General features: G+C 48.8%; 1 protein-coding gene and 1 long non-coding RNA gene across 3 annotated transcripts; one reads left to right on the forward strand and one right to left on the reverse strand.

The window, feature by feature from the left end:
* Positions 1-797: 797 nt before the first annotated feature.
* Positions 798-9387, reverse strand: TAB1 (TGF-beta activated kinase 1 (MAP3K7) binding protein 1). 2 transcript variants are annotated; one of them, XM_085048727.1, is made up of 11 exons: positions 9280-9387; positions 8203-8339; positions 7870-8023; positions 7167-7253; positions 6882-7020; positions 6290-6403; positions 3783-3894; positions 3540-3684; positions 2933-3155; positions 2484-2640; positions 798-1479 (listed from the first exon to the last, which is right to left on the reverse strand). In XM_085048727.1, exons 1-11 carry the CDS (start codon positions 9289-9291, stop codon positions 1272-1274), a joined length of 1488 nt encoding a protein of 495 aa, XP_084904853.1. In that variant the 5' UTR covers positions 9292-9387; the 3' UTR covers positions 798-1271. The 2 variants fall into 2 exon arrangements, with proteins under 2 accessions (XP_084904853.1, XP_084904852.1); XM_085048726.1 differs by lacking the exon at positions 9280-9387 and adding an exon at positions 9122-9244.
* Positions 9388-9389: 2 nt separating this feature from the next.
* LOC146443741 (uncharacterized) lies at positions 9390-13270 on the forward strand. The gene is made up of 2 exons (XR_014849284.1): positions 9390-10723; positions 11074-13270. It is a non-coding gene; the product is annotated as an uncharacterized LOC146443741 (long non-coding RNA).
* Positions 13271-15058: the final 1788 nt, after the last annotated feature.

The following is a 15058-nucleotide window of genomic DNA, read 5'->3' on the forward strand; positions in this document are numbered from 1 at the left end:
TGCATCATCCTAACCCCCTCTCATTCCCCTTCTTCCTAAGGTGACAAGCCTGGATGCAAAAATCAATGCAGGAAGGAATCCCGGACAGCTCTTCCTCTTGCCCCTTCTCCTCTAATCCCCTCTAGCCCTCTGCTGGCTTTGGCTGGTGCCTCATCACAACTCCCCAGAGGTACCGAGTGCTGCGGGTCACCCCCGAGGCCTCCCGGGTTTGCGAGGCAGGCTGAGGGGACAATTGGAGCAGGGAGGGAAGAGCCTCGCTTGCCGCCTGCCGTCAGAAATCTGAACTGAAGAGGAAGATCGCCGTGATCCGGATGCCTCGGCCAGCAAGTCCAGGGCTGGGCTCACCCCGCTGTGCAGCCAGCAGGACTCCTGCTCTCATCTGTCCTCAGCAGGACTCTGACTCGAGGGTGCACATCTGCATCTTTAAGGCACTACGACAGAGCTGTGACTTCCAGCTGTGCACTACCAGGTGCCTGTACAAGAAAACTGCATTACAAACTCCACCTGCCTTCTACAACTTTCCAGATGGCCTGCATTGAGGGAAACAACATGCATTTTACCTACATAAAACAATTACCTGAATTTATGGTTTGACTCTGAGCCATAATTCAGTGCCAAAGCTCAGCACATAAGTAAACAAAGAGCTTATGTTATTAAGTTGCCTTGAAGGCTTCAGGCCACTTTCTCAGCAGCTTTCCTGTTGCAAGGTTTCTGGAGGAATAGAAGGTTTCACCAGGAGGAGCTGTCACACCCACACATGACATTATAAGGAAGAGAGCAAGCCACACAGGTGCCGATGACTGTAGCTATAAGTTATTTATTCTGCAAAATAGAGGTATCTTCTATGGAGTTGAACACTGGAATCACAGCATTATGAACTGAGTTGTGGAAACATTTTGACAGCACACGCACACACACGCAGGCACACACGTGTACACCTACACACGTGTACACACACAGCCTTCCTACGGGCCCTGACTCTGTGTTATCCACAAGGAGCCCTCTCTGCACCTTTATTTGCAAAATCCTGCAGTGAGGGTTGCATTCAAGACCCCTTGCCCTATTCACAGGGCTTCCCAGGGCTGGCCAGGATTGGGAGCACGGCACAGGCAGCACGTGTGTAGTGCACAAGGTCCCCTGCCCAGTGTCCAGCACGTCCTGGGCAGGAGCTAGCTCAGGGCAGAACACGGCCCTCAGTGGAACACTCTCACTCTTGCCTCAGTCTTTGCTCACCAGCCGAGCACAAGGTGTCTGCAGGAGGCAGATACATGTTAGGACACAGTCAGTGCTCCCTGCTCGCCATGGTCCATGTTCCAAAGCCGGTAAAACTCTGCAAAATCCACGTAGGGCTCCACACGGCCATCCTCATCCGGCTGGAGCGAGTGGGTGGGTCGGGAGCGGAAGAGACCTCCGTCTGAACTTGAGCTGCTGCTCTGAGTGTGAGTGTTGGTTGACTGCAGCGTCACAGTTGGGCTTTGGCTAAGGAGGGAAAAAGAGAGAACATAAGAATCTTTATTCTTCTCCACCTAATGCAGTGGACAAGAAAACCACCAGAACAAGCACCAGTTTCTTCACAGATCAAGCCATCCTAGCAGACAGGTAAAAAGTTGCAGTCGCTCTGTTAGAGCACTACAAGTGTTGAGAACTGACTGGAACTGACCAGCACCAAAGGTATCTGATTCACATTAACTGGAGGGCTTTAAGTACAACCATGCATCTGAGGGATAGAGAGGAAGCAGGAAAAAAAAGGCATGGACTCGCTGGCCTCCCCATACCCAGAACAGTACAAGCTTTACGGGAAGAGTCTGGCAGCAAGGAGAGCTATTCTTGCGTGACCTGTGCTGCAGCCAAAGCAGCTCTAGTGCGTCAGCCTCATTGTTTCTGCAGCTACAGCACACAATACCCACAGCGCTTCTTCACTGTGCAGTGTGCACGCACCACCCTGTGCCAAAGGCTAACCTAAACCACTGCCACTAACTAGTGTGACCCTGCAAAGTGGATCCAAAGAGGACCCAATTCTAAGATTTATCCACTTTTTTTTCCTGGGCTCTGCCTGTAAGCAAATCAACTTCTGCAGCGCAGCCTCTTCAACAGCTTTACAGGTGACCTGCATAGTCCCTCTTCCTTACTAAAATGAAGGGCACCCCACTCCCTGCGTGCACAGCACCCAACACACTTGGCACACAAGATCCAAAGAGAAGGGCTGCTCACTGCCAGAATGCCCTCCACGAGCAGCAGATGCTGCTCCCAAGGCATGTTGCCAGAGCTGGCTTCAGAGCTGTTGCTTCACTCATTCCCACTCCTCACACAATCTCTTTCCAGCTAACACATTATGCTGGCTGTCAATACTGTAGGGGGGGCACAGGCATGCTCCAGATAAGGAATGACTGACAGGTAACTGACAGCTGTCTCGGCTTTTCAACCACTTCACACAGTGTGAGGTGCAGCAAAAAACTGTGGGTAGCAAGAGAGCAGAACTTTACTTAGTGAGGGTGGGGGTGGCTTCATCCAGAGTTGAGCTGCTGTGAGCACCATTGACCATCTGGCCTTGGGAAGGCATGACAAGGGACAGAGTGACACTTGTCTTGCTTGTGCTTTGGGAGCTGGAATATGGCACAGAGACTGGGTACACACGGCCTCCTGAGAAGGGAGAAAACAGAAGTTATAAAACGCAGTTCAGACATGAGCAACTGAGGGTGCAGCACAACAGGCAAAAAACCCCAAGAATTTATATCAAAGTGCCTTTCTTAGATGCTGTACTGCATGCTGTCAAACTGTCACAGATTTCACATCTCAAAAGCCAATAATCTGTTTAATTAGAAAATTCCTTCTACACCAACTACCTCCTCTCCACATGTGAGGTGAGTGCTGGGATTTATCAAGAGATCCTATCTTCCTCCCCCCATTTTGTTTCAATCTCTCCCCAACACACCTTGCGTTGGTGTCAGTGTGGGCTGGCTCATCTCACCCAGGGGGTACCCAAAATTCCTCACAAGCAGTGTCATATCTTCGTGACGGGGACAGAACTTGGACCGCTCCCCACCACTGGCAAAAGTGTCACAGTGAATGCGCTTAACCCGATCCACTACTGCTTGTGCCACAGCATCCAGCGATGTCTGCTTGGCAAACTCTGTGGCTATCATGGCTGCAATTTCCTGAGCAGAGAAGGGAAAAAAAAAGTCAGAGGAAAGATTTTTAGGAGATTTTGGAGGAAAGCTTCTCCTGGCATCTACGAGTTTTTATGGCAATTCATCTGACTGTGATACTTGCCCGTCTCACCTGCTGATAATGCACCTTTGTGCCTTGAGTCATCCCACTCCCTTTAATGGGCTACTCCTAAGGGACAGGCAGCTGCCTACGAGAACTGGCTTGGCAAAGCAGCTCCCATATTATTACAGACTGGAATGGGGTGGCACAGGCATTTAACCCAGGCAGCACTGACAGGACAGATGAGGAGTTCAGCCTGTACGAGAGCAGCTGACACTACTGAAGTGAGTCAATAATAGCCATGGGAATGTTTCTCTTGGGAGCAGGCTCACCTGGTTGGCCTGCCCAGGCCCATGAGCTGCCTCCAGAGCTTTGTAGAGCCCTTCCGACATGAGCACCAAGAAGCCAGTCACCCCATCCAGCGAGTGCCCTCCGTGGATTTCAGGCTCTGCTATGATGGGCTTAGATTTAGCAGCACTGGAAAGACACAGTAGTTTAGCATTTAATGGTGACATAGCAGGTGAGAATGGAGTGATCATGAAAAGGAGGGCTTGAAACCCCAGAGTTTTTCTGACCTGAGCAGTTCAATATCAGTATAGCCGTATTTGACTTTGTAATCTCCAATGCGCCGAGTACTTTCCTGCCCACGAATAGTTCCCACTTGTTTTATTTTCCCTGCATCCAAGCCTGCCAGATTGAAAACCAAAAATGTATCGTTAACTTTGTGAAACTTGCAGAACTTCCTCCGAGAAGAGAAATATCCACAGCTACACAGAACTGTAAGACAAAACGAGACGCTGAAGAATCATCAGGAGCTAAACAGGGAGAAAAGGAATAGCAGTTTGCTGCGTTCAAGGGACACCTATTTACTAGTTCCAAGCTAGGAAGGAGAGAGGAGGAGGGAGAGACACAGAGCCCAACAGGCATAGTCTGAATGCAACAGTTGGCCCTGAGACAAAGCCCACATCCTGGTCCAAAGCCACCAGCAGCAACTGGGCTGGGTGCACAGGCATTCGCTGAAAAGGCAGGGGAACATCTGCGCCTGTCAGCTCTCGACTGTGTGATGGGAGGAGAAGGCAGGAATGAGGAAAACATGAAAAATTTTGCTTTGTCTTCCACTTATTATTGACCCCTGTTCCTAAGCTACACATGATAATTTCACTAATACATTAGAATGCAGAAAGAGGCTGTGGAGTCTTCCTCACTGGAGATATTCAAGAACCTGTACAATATGCTCTGGGATGACCCTCCATGAGCAGGAGCTTGGACCAGATGACCCACTGTGGTCCCTTCCAAACTTAGCCATACTGTGATGCTGAGAAAAGGGGAGCTATCTACAAGAGGCATTGAAGTTACTCAAGTGCTCAAATTGATATGGGCTACTCCTAAAATAAGAACAAAGACCAAACAAATATTTATTTAAACTAACTCTTGGGGATATACCTCTGGCAGGGGCTAGGAAGTAATCCCATCTTCAAGAAGGTTTTATCAGGGACCGTTTAAGTGCAGCTATTTGAGGCAGGACTTGGAGCAGATGAGCTGCTTACCTGGTCTGTTCTGGCAACCCCCTTTCCTCATTACACTTAGAGCCATCAGCCAGAAAACACTGAGATTTTATCTAGGGATGACTGTCCTCAGTACAAGGTGAAGGCAGGGGTCCAGCTGAAATTCTCCCTTTGAGTCAAACCAAGCCTTGCTGCACAGATGGCTCCACACCTACCCCAGCAGTAAGACACAAGTCCTCCATCTGCTGCAGACCACAGCTGACTCATCAACATGGCCTGGCTCATTTGCCAGCTCCTGGCAGGGGGGTACACACCATCCACACACAGAAACACAGGGAGACTCAGAGGATGCCACAGAGGTCATGTCAAACAACAGCAACTCTCCCAGTGCACTGAACAAGCTGTGGTGTGCTGGCTGAAGAACCACGAAGGCACAAGACCTCTCCTACCCTTCCCCCAAGACAGGGGTGGCACAGGCATCATCATGGCAAATGCTATCCCCCCTACTCTTTATCACTGTGCCCTACAACAACCTCTCTTGGGCCACCAAAACAGCCTATGCACACTGTCTTGTTCTACAGAATCTCCCTTCTGCTGGGACTGCAACCTTAACTGCACCAAGTTAAGGCTGGTACATCTAACAGATCCCAGTTCACCTATGGACTGCAGCTAAATTCTGCATTTTTAGCAGTAAAAACACAGTCAAATTCTTGCATTTAGTCTTCTGTTTCATAGCACATATCCCTAGTGCAGGAGTAGAAGTGGGAATGAAAGAGAAGTAGAATAAAACAAGACCTAGCAGCAGAAATTACCACATCAGCAGCCTCAGCAGATAAGAATATACCTGCCAGGTGAATCTAATGAAGAATGCCACCTTAGATCTACGTAAATAAAAGTACAGGACCCAAGTATCTCAATAAGAAGAATTTGGTACTAGCAATCACACAAGTGGTCTGGGTTAGCTCTAGACCAAGAAAGAAAACATGTCAAACACTGTAAAGGAGAAGGGAAATTGCCTAAAGCAAAGTGTCAGCATTAAGAGTTGAATAGTTACTGATGTGAGAGCCGTAAATGCCAGTGCTTTGCCTGCCTCTGTCTGAAGTGAAGCTGCTTTTTTTCAGAAGCAGCTTGTACAAAGGCATATTGAAATGTACCATCCTGAGGGTGAGGCATCACACAGAACTTAAAGCAGCATAACTGTGGTTTGCCTCCACAGGAGCCGTCACACACTGTCCACTTCACTTCTACCCTCTGGCTCTGTGCTTCCCCTCCTGCCTTCCTATCGACTACAGCAACAGCTGGAGGGCAAATCAATGGCAGTTTGGCAGCTGGACACAAAACGAACACTCGAAACAAAAGCATAGTTTTCTGCAGGGTCAGTGAGATGAGCTTATTCACTCTGTAGCCTCAGAATGCCTAGAAAGGCACAAAAAGAAGGCACTGAACTTGTCATCTGAAAACACAGTAAGCTTCTTTTTGTGGTTATTTATTGTTCCAGTGGCTTGAGTCATTCTTGGTGCCCCAGATAAACAGTCATGCGATGTTCTCAGCTTAGAACACGAAACCCAAATACTCACCCAGCTGAGAGAAACGAAAAAGTTCATCCTCATTCTCTGTTGTGTGGTCCACGTTGAGCTGAGTCACCTGCAGCCCATCCACCGTGGACTTGCAAAGCAGTGCCCGATTGGTACCTGCAGTGGGAGCAGCGAGATGAGGCACCAGATAGCTCTGCCGTTAACAGGGAGAACATAGCCAAAGGGAAAAGGAACAGAGAGGGGAATAAAGACAGAAAAGAAGAGAAAGGCTCATGTACTGTCTCATCATGATCTCCAAAAAGCAGCCTTGCTAGCAGCACAGTGGGCCTGCTAGGCAGCTCTTCATCAAGATTTGAGCTGGTACCTCCCAAGAAAGTTCTCTATTTCTCAGTGAACTGCACTACTCCCCTCAAGCCATTTTCCCTCTGTTCTTTGGCCATACACACCACATCAGCCAACATCAGCAGGGATGAAGAGTCAGGCTGGTTTCAATTGCCTGCATAAGTAACAAGCTTATCACTGCTTGGCCACAGACCAAAGAAACTGTCCCCCACATTCAAATTTCTTTTACCTCCTAGAACCCTTGCCATCCTCAGGAATGCCGAGACTGAGCCACTGACAAAAAACAACTCACCCACATTGGCGATGTAGAGCTTATTGTTGAGAACGACAGCCACAATAGCCATGGCTCCTCCAGAGATCTCCTGCTCTACAACCTTCAACCTCTCCACAATCTTCTGGTACTGAGGAGGGAGCTGGTGGTGAGGGACACCCTGGAACCCAAAATGAGGGGGCAGCTTAAACACACAGTCCACAAAGCAGAAATCACATCTGGAATAAAAATTCTGTGGGAAGGGGACTCATCTCGACATGTCTTACTTAGGCTTGTGTCATGCCTCTGCTCTTAAGATTATATTACCTCTGGTAGTTGAGACTGCAGGCTGGCCTTCTCTGCCAAGGCGTCATCAATGGACTCCAGGAAACTTCTTTCCACCACATCAAAAGCCTAAAAAAGGCCATAAAGAGAAACTAAGGTCTTATCCAATGCCTACAGACCTTTGGGGCTACCCATCCTCACTTCTCCAAGACCAGCTCATAAGAGTGGATGATCACTCTACATACAGACATTCAAGGGTCACTACATAACAATGAAACACAGTTGTTTCAGCACAACTAGTTAACAACTTGTAAAAACAATCTGCAACAACTCAAAACAGAAGACAACACCATAAAAATTACATTCACAGCAATGTCAGAGACCTATCTGATCTTGTGCGTTGATCCTCTCACTCAAGAAAGCACACTCACAAATCCATCTCCCCACACATTAACTTCTCCCCTTCACTCACTGTCATCTCCTTCACAGACTGACTTGTTCCTACATGTCCAGGGAAGACTGGCTGCAGCTTCCTGGAGAGCTCTCAGCACTGTGCTGACAGAGCCAGGGGACAGATGGGAATGAGGCGGGAGTGAAACAAAGCACTACAGATGCTCAAGATGAGTGCAACTGCAATCACCAGATGTTTCCAACCCCCACAGAAACCAGATGCTGCTCCCCTGATGGCGAACAGGAGGTGGGTAGAGCGAGAAGCAGGAGCTGCTCCCACTCAAAGCTTCTTTACCTGCAGCAGAACTCGGCGCACGTCAGCATCGCTGTGATCTGCGTGGAGCTGGCCCAGCAGCAATTCTGCAGAGAGCCTCTGACCCACAAAGTTGGTGACTCGGTTGCCATCATAACCATTGAAGACACCATAGAGGTAGCAGTTGTTCTCACTCCTGCCAAGAGGGCAGAAGCAAAGAGGTCACAGGTGTCTGTAAGACACAGATACAAGTAGCAAGTTCCTGCAGACACCTCCTGCATGCTCAGGCCCCACCCTCTTCTTCCAAGACCTGTATGACAAAATACCTCTTTTACCTGCACTTGTGCCAGCAGGAGTCGGGTGCAACCCACTTACCTGAATTTTAACCAGTTGTCTTCCAAGGGATGACCCTCTGTCCCCTTACCATCTGCACTATAGGAACGGTTTGGAGCTGAGCCCACCCCAGAGAGATGGCAGGATGGTAAGTCATCTGTCCAACTGGGCTGCTGTTCCTGCCAGACAGGAAGAGGAAAGAGACCATGTAACCCCCAAGCAGCCTGAGTGAGGATTGTGGTCCAGTACAGGTTACCAGTCCAGCCCCACACTCTTCTCAACCCCTCTCCCTTTGCTAACAGGGTAGTAACACAGAGAGTAACTTCGTATTTCCCTGCTGCAGAAGGGAAATATTGGTTCCCTACCCGCTGGAGATGAGCTCTGGCTGCACTTCGGCTCTTGCTAAGCAGAAACCAGAAGTGAAATTTGCATGCAAGTTTTGCACTCCACACAGCACAGCACCAGCTTAAGCTGTGGTGAATCAGATCCTCACGGAGCCGGGGCACGGGTGCACGGGGAAAGTCCTGGATTCTCGCCGGGCGACTCACCCAGGACAAGGGGCAGGGGCCTGCTGCTGCAGCCAGCAATCAGAGAGACATCCCCGGGGCCGCCATCTCCCTCTGGGCCTGCAGACGCCAGCTGCCCCTCACACAGCGGGGCACCCCGCAGCCCGCAGCACTGGCACGGCCCCCCAGCCACCTGCCGCCCACCGTACGCTGCAGAGCGGCGGGTCAGCCCAGCGTGCGGCCCGCTGAGCGCGCAGGGACCCCCGCGGGCCGGGACCCCCTGCCCTGAGGCGGCACGGGGGGCGGCAGAGCGGCGACCCACCGCCCCGCGGCGGGGACACCTCCCCCTTCCCACACGGCAGCGCGGGGGGCGGGTGAGGAGGAGGCCCGGGGAGTCCCTCGCACCCACCTGGGGGTGCGTGTGCGCGGAGGGGGGGAAGGAAGATGCCACTCACGGTCTGCAGCAGACTCCTCCTCTGCGCCGCCATCTTGCAGCGGGAGCGGCCTGCCCGCCGCCCGCCCCGCGCCGCCACAGCGCCCAGGCTCCGCCCGGCGGGAGGCGGTGCGGGCGGGCCGCACGGAGAGCCACGAAACCGCGGTGCTGGGGATTTACCTGTGCTTGCATCGTCCTTGGGCTCCAGGCGGAGTGTAGGCATCTCCGTTTGTCACCTATGGCCTTCGGGTGTGTGAGAGTGAAGCACCTGTTGGCCGCCACTGCCACAGTGTGTGTGTGGAGGAGGAGGAGAGAGGGGCAGGATTGTGAGGATCATTGACTCGTGGGGTCATCAAGGTTGGAAGAAACCTTTGAGATCGTCCAGTCCAGCTGGCCACCCAGCACTGCCACTGTAAGCCCCAAACCACATCACCCAGCGCCAGAGCCTCTTAAACACCCCCAGGGATGGTGACTCCATCCCCTCCTTGGGCAACCTATTCCAATGCCTGACCACCATAACAGTGGGGAAAAAAAATTCTGAATCTCCCCTGTCTCAGCTTAAGGCCATTTCCTCTAGCTCTTTCACTGCAGGCACAGCAGAAGAGACCAGCCCTGACCTCACTACAACCTCCTTTCATGTGCTGTAGAGAGTGATGAGGTCCCCTCTAGCCTCCTCTTTGGACTAAACAAACCCAGTTCCCTCAGCTGTTCCACATAGGACATGTTTTCTAGATCTTTCAAAAGCCTTGTTATCCTTTGCTGGACCTGCTCCAGCATCTTGATGTCCTTTGAAAGTGAGGGGCGCAAAAGTGAGCGCAGTACTCCGGGTGCAATCGGTACTGTGAACCCTGGATCCTGTGAAATGTGGTCACACAGACACCACACCCATGGCATCCATGTGTCTCATCTTGGAGTCTGTCCCTTGCCCTTTCCCTCTCTCTTTTGCAGGCCATAACAAGGATGTAGTTGGACCATGCCCTCATGGCAGCAGTAGGAAGGTGTCTAGAACAGGTGACAAGTGGTTCTCAATATTCACAGCATTTTGGAGCAGTTCTTGGTAGTCTCCAGTCAGGCACAACAGTGAAATTGCTTATGTGCCTGCCTGAGCAATACAGACAAAATCAAAGATCACTGATTTTGCTCTTGTTTAAGATTCTTTCTCGGCAGACGTAGGCTGTTTCCATTGAATCGGCTCAGCTGGAGGAGGAGGGAAGACACGAGATTCAATCTCGCAGCTTTCTCAATATTTTAAGTCAGCAGAAGAGCCCTCCAGGAGCGTGAATGGCATATCTTGATGTGAGTGATGGCTGGCAGTCAGGCTGTGGCAGCAGCAGCTTGGGGAAGAGCCCCGTGTGTTTCCCTGTGTGTTTTGTGGCTGCAGGGGCTCCAGCATGAGAGACGTGCAGTTTCAGTCATGGGTGGCAGTGCAGTTGTGGAGAGGGTGGGAGTGTTAAGTCATCTTGACTTCCAGCAGTGCCTTGATGATCTTATAGTGACATCTTTGTGGCAGATATATTCGATTCAGATGTACTTCAGAAATAATTGCCAGTTAATTAACCTCATTCTATGGAATAATGGCTTTTGCTGCAGGGGTTTCTGCCAGAGGATTCCAGCTTCCTTTCCCGTAAGTCCTTTGTTTTTTTACATCTCTTTCTTCAAAATATACAAAGGTTACAGATCCTTCCCCTTCATGCAAGGCTCACAAATATACAGACATTCAGAGTTAGGAACACAGGCAGAATTTTTTTTTAAAGGTTATATTGTGCAAAGATAGAAGAAAATGCTAAATTTAGAACCTGGGTCTACAAACAAGGTTTAGGCTTCTGTATAAACTTGGTCTCAGTGATGTCATTCAGAATATTCCTGTGGGTAAAGCTGTGAATAGGTACAAATAATTATAAGAATAGGTCTGAAGTCTGTGTTAGAAGTAGGATGGACAGATTTAGTACTGACAAAGATTTGTTTTCTTGCCAGTATCATAAGAAGAATTCCTGGTGCTGCAGAAAAACGCATAGCACAGCATTGTCCGTGTCATTAAAAAGCTACAGGCGAGTGTCTTTGCTTTAAAACAGGATGACACTTTTTCAGCATTGCAGCAGCAGCTTATGGTTATTTAATGCCATTGAAGGTTGCAGTCATGCACCTTGATGAGCACAGTCAGACTCTGTCCTTGCTCAGAGCGACACTGAAATCAGCAAGGCTTTGGGTGTGACCTGAGACTGTCAGCATGTATTGCATTGCAGGACTGGGAATTCGGGAGTCATTTCTGTCTTCTTCTATCCACAAGTGAGTCCTTTTGAGACTAACAAGAGCAGAGTCTGTATGAGAGTGCGATAAGGCAGAATGTGAACTCAATGAGAGAGCAAAACAACTTTCCTAAAGATACAAGATACAAAATCTACCACTTTCCGTGTTTGTACAATGGCTTGTCACCTCTTGCAGTTAAAAATGTGCCCTGTTCCTAATTTAAATATCTGGCTTCAGCTCGTAGTCACTAATCTTTGTCATTTGGGGTTTTTTTTTCTGCTAGTTTGCACTGGAATGCAGACCTGGTGCAAAGCATTTTTTTCTTGGTGTAAATACTCATGCCAGATTCTTCCTGAATATTCCTGTGATTCTATCACTGAGCTTCTGCCCTAACCTTGAGTGAGTCAATTAACTACTTGGCCTGGAAAAAAGTGAAGAGTAGGATTTAGCAAAAGAGGCCATTTGCAGCATTAAGTGCATATTTGTCCAGCGTTTCACAGTCCTCCAAAGGAAAGTGGCACAGAAGCTGGTGAGCTGCTCTGTGAATGTCTGCTCACCAAAAGCTTTATGCAGCACTTGGAAGATGAAATACTGCACCGAGTTTCTGTTGGCTGTATTGATCAATCTTATTTTAACCTTTATTTATGCTTACTTTCTGCAAATCCTCTCAGAAATTGCCATGCTGTATTCCCATGCAGCCAAAATCTCCCCAGGAATGCAGGATATCGGTCACTGAACCTCACCATCCATGCACAAGTAAATGAATTACATGATTCAGTGGCTACCAGATATACAGCTCCCCCTCTCATGTTTCTTGTTCCTCCCTCTCTCTCTTTTTGTAATTATTCTCCCATTTTCTCTGACCTCAGTGCTAGGGATTATACACACAGTATTCCTGGTGCCAAGCTGTACCACTGCCTTCCTGTTTTTATTGGAGTTTTCTCTGCAGGAAAGGAAGAAGCATGGTCACTGCTCGGCTGCTGGATGAAAGATGAACAGCATGACTGAACAACGTACCGTGGGGAGCAGGGAGCTTGGGGCAGCCCTGGCACAGTGCTCTTGTAGGCACTCAGAAACCCAGAAGCATTTATTGGATTGCCAGGAGAAGCTATCACATCATTTAGTTTCTCTCTACTGATCATGTGTGAGATATGTTTAGGGAGATTTTTTTTCTGTTTTTATGATAACGGAGGCTGTGGCTGGAAAGAAGAGTCATAATTTTTGACAAAGCTTGCAGGAGGTGACATGGAAAAAAGGGTCTGACAGCCAGCTTGCCATACTTGCTCTGCTCCTATGGCAGACAGAAAGGGATGGTGGAGGGGTGGTGGTGTGAAGCCTCACACAGCTCCACCCCGAGATCACCTCATCTACCTTTACCAACTTCAGCCTGATGCTTCCCACAGGTGCAGGTGCCCTAATGCTCCTCACTTCTTTGCAGGTCACTGTTTGCAGGCATGCTGGAAAGGCAGAGAAACAAGACATGGCGATAGAAAGAACAAGTATTAAGGAAGGAAAGCTGGAAACAACATATTCCTTCCCCCAGCACCCTCTGAGAGTCAGAGGGCCAATGTGGAGAGCTACTGCCAGAGAAAGGGGGAATGATGAGGGTGTGCTGATCCTGCCAAGAGAGAGTGAAATACCACTGCAAAACAGAGTTTGTACAGTTTTAGGCCAGCTGGATTTTTGAGGGAGGGAAATGGGTTGTTTCATATAATTTTATTTAATTCCTTGATAAACTAAACAAAATGTTTTGAGTCCTGGGATTATGTGAACTTTTTTTAAAAAAAAACAAACCCAACTTTATAACAGAACTGTTACTAGATGTCATGGCTGCAGGGAGAAGCTTCAAAACATGACTCATAAGCATTTGAAATACCAGAAAGCAAAATAAAAGAGATTTCAATCTATTAGAAAACACGAACAAGCTAGTAATGTTGGAGTCCTATTCATTTGAAATGCTTGCTTTTGGCAACGTCTTGTGTCACCAGTTTTTAACTCCACCTGGTGCCAACACAGACATTTGCCTTTCTGTGGGCTTGGTATCTCCACAACACATCCACCCCAAAAGCTGTGACTGTAGGAATGCTCTTTGTCCAAACAGAGATTAATCATGAGACAGATGGGTCAGTCCACCAACACTTTTGCATACAATCTGATGTGCAGCTGCAGTGTGTGCTCAGTTGTGTCCCCAAGAGGGGAGCCATTCTGCAGGACTGGCTAGAGCCTGTTCACCATCATGTGCCTCTGCTTACTGTCCTCAAACCCCACAAGGGTTAGGAAATGTGATGCTCAGGTACTCGGGTGACAGACTCATTAAAAGTGGATGAGAAGGAAGCTTTAGCTAAGCATCAGCACAGGATGGGATTTTGAGTTTCATTTTTACTTCAAATCCTGTTAAAACAAGATCCTTTTCAGTGGTGGGCTACCAATTACTGACACCCACTGTCGGCAAAGCCCTGAGAGCTCATTTCCCAGGATCTGATTGTGTTTTGAAAGCCTGCAGTATACCAGACACCCGAGAAATGGTCACACATAGATGAATAAAGATGAAGACACATCAAAGGACTCAACAGATCTGCTTCCCTGGGTGTGGAAATACAGGTGTTTATTTTCATATAGGTTTGTATTCTATATACCTGTAAGTTCGCCATCCACACCTCCTATTGCCACATCCTTTTCACAATGAGAGTCCACTTCAAACATGGCATGTCAGGTTCCTCACATTTTCCTACTGATTAGGTGAGAGACACTTGATGGTGTGTGAGATTTGAAACTTAAGCCAAGTAAAAGAAGTAAACATTAGCTCCCACTGAAACATCTCAATAGGGGCAGTTCTTTAGGTTTCTTTCCTCCATTCAAGCCACTGATTGTCACTAAACTTGCCAGCTTGGCCATGCAAGAGCATAGGAGCCAATGCTCTTGTAGCAAACCAAGCTAAAAAAGCCATCCCTCCCCAAAGAAGAAAATCCACACCATTTTTTTTCCATATAGTATGGTTATTTTGAACGTCATAACTTTATTGAGACACCAGTAGTTACCACCTTCACTTTGTTAACCACAAATATATAGGACATTGTAAACACAGGTGCCGAGGTGGCGGGGTTCGCTGTAGTTGAATTTCGGAACAGATGGGGACAGGGGCAGGGAGAGGAGAGGTGAAGGGACACTCGGGCTTAGACAAGACCACTCAGAGGATCCTGTATGCGGCAGGCCATCCATGAGTCATCATATATACGTATATATGTATAGCTTTATATTATACATCTTTTTAAATATATATATATAATATATATACTATACACAGGCAGTAATGTGTCAGGGGAAGGAGCAGGGCAGCCCAGGTGGTGTTACAAATGCCACAGGCAGCAGGGGGTCGTCTGGATGGATGGTTTGAACTTGCTGCGTGAGGTGGCCTCACTGGGCTCTTTACCTTGTACCTGCTCTGGAGATGGGAGCTGAGACTCCTGTGGGAACCACCCTGCAATGCTGCCTTCCTTCGTCCTCCCAAGTGCTTGCAAGGGTACAGGGACAAAGACACCTCCTCCCCTGAGGGAACTGCCAGGAATAATGCAGAGAGGAAGGGTGTGTGATGAGGTGATCAATGGGGTGGTGGGGCTATGGGTAAGACAGGGATGGGGACACATCAGGAGGCTGAAGCCACAGATAGAACTGGGGCAAGGTTGCATCATCTCTTTGCCCTTCACAGCCTCTG

This window comes from Lichenostomus cassidix, chromosome 1Aa, assembly GCF_008360975.1.
Source record: "Lichenostomus cassidix isolate B80296 chromosome 1Aa, HeHo_3.0, whole genome shotgun sequence".
Classification (NCBI taxonomy): domain Eukaryota; kingdom Metazoa; phylum Chordata; class Aves; order Passeriformes; family Meliphagidae; genus Lichenostomus; species Lichenostomus cassidix.

What these genes read in the sequence shown, in the direction of transcription:
- TAB1 (XM_085048726.1), bottom strand. Translation starts at nt 9,154, where the DNA reads ATGGCGGCGCAGAGGAGGAGTCTGCTGCAGACC. An exon ending in TGCAGTCTCAACTACCAGAG is followed by an intron (nt 7,021 to 7,166) that starts GTAATATAATCT and finishes TTTGGGTTCCAG; the next exon opens with GGTGTCCCTCACCACCAGCT. An exon ending in CACACTGACACCAACGCAAG is followed by an intron (nt 2,641 to 2,932) that starts GTGTGTTGGGGA and finishes CTCCCTTCTCAG; the next exon opens with GAGGCCGTGTGTACCCAGTC.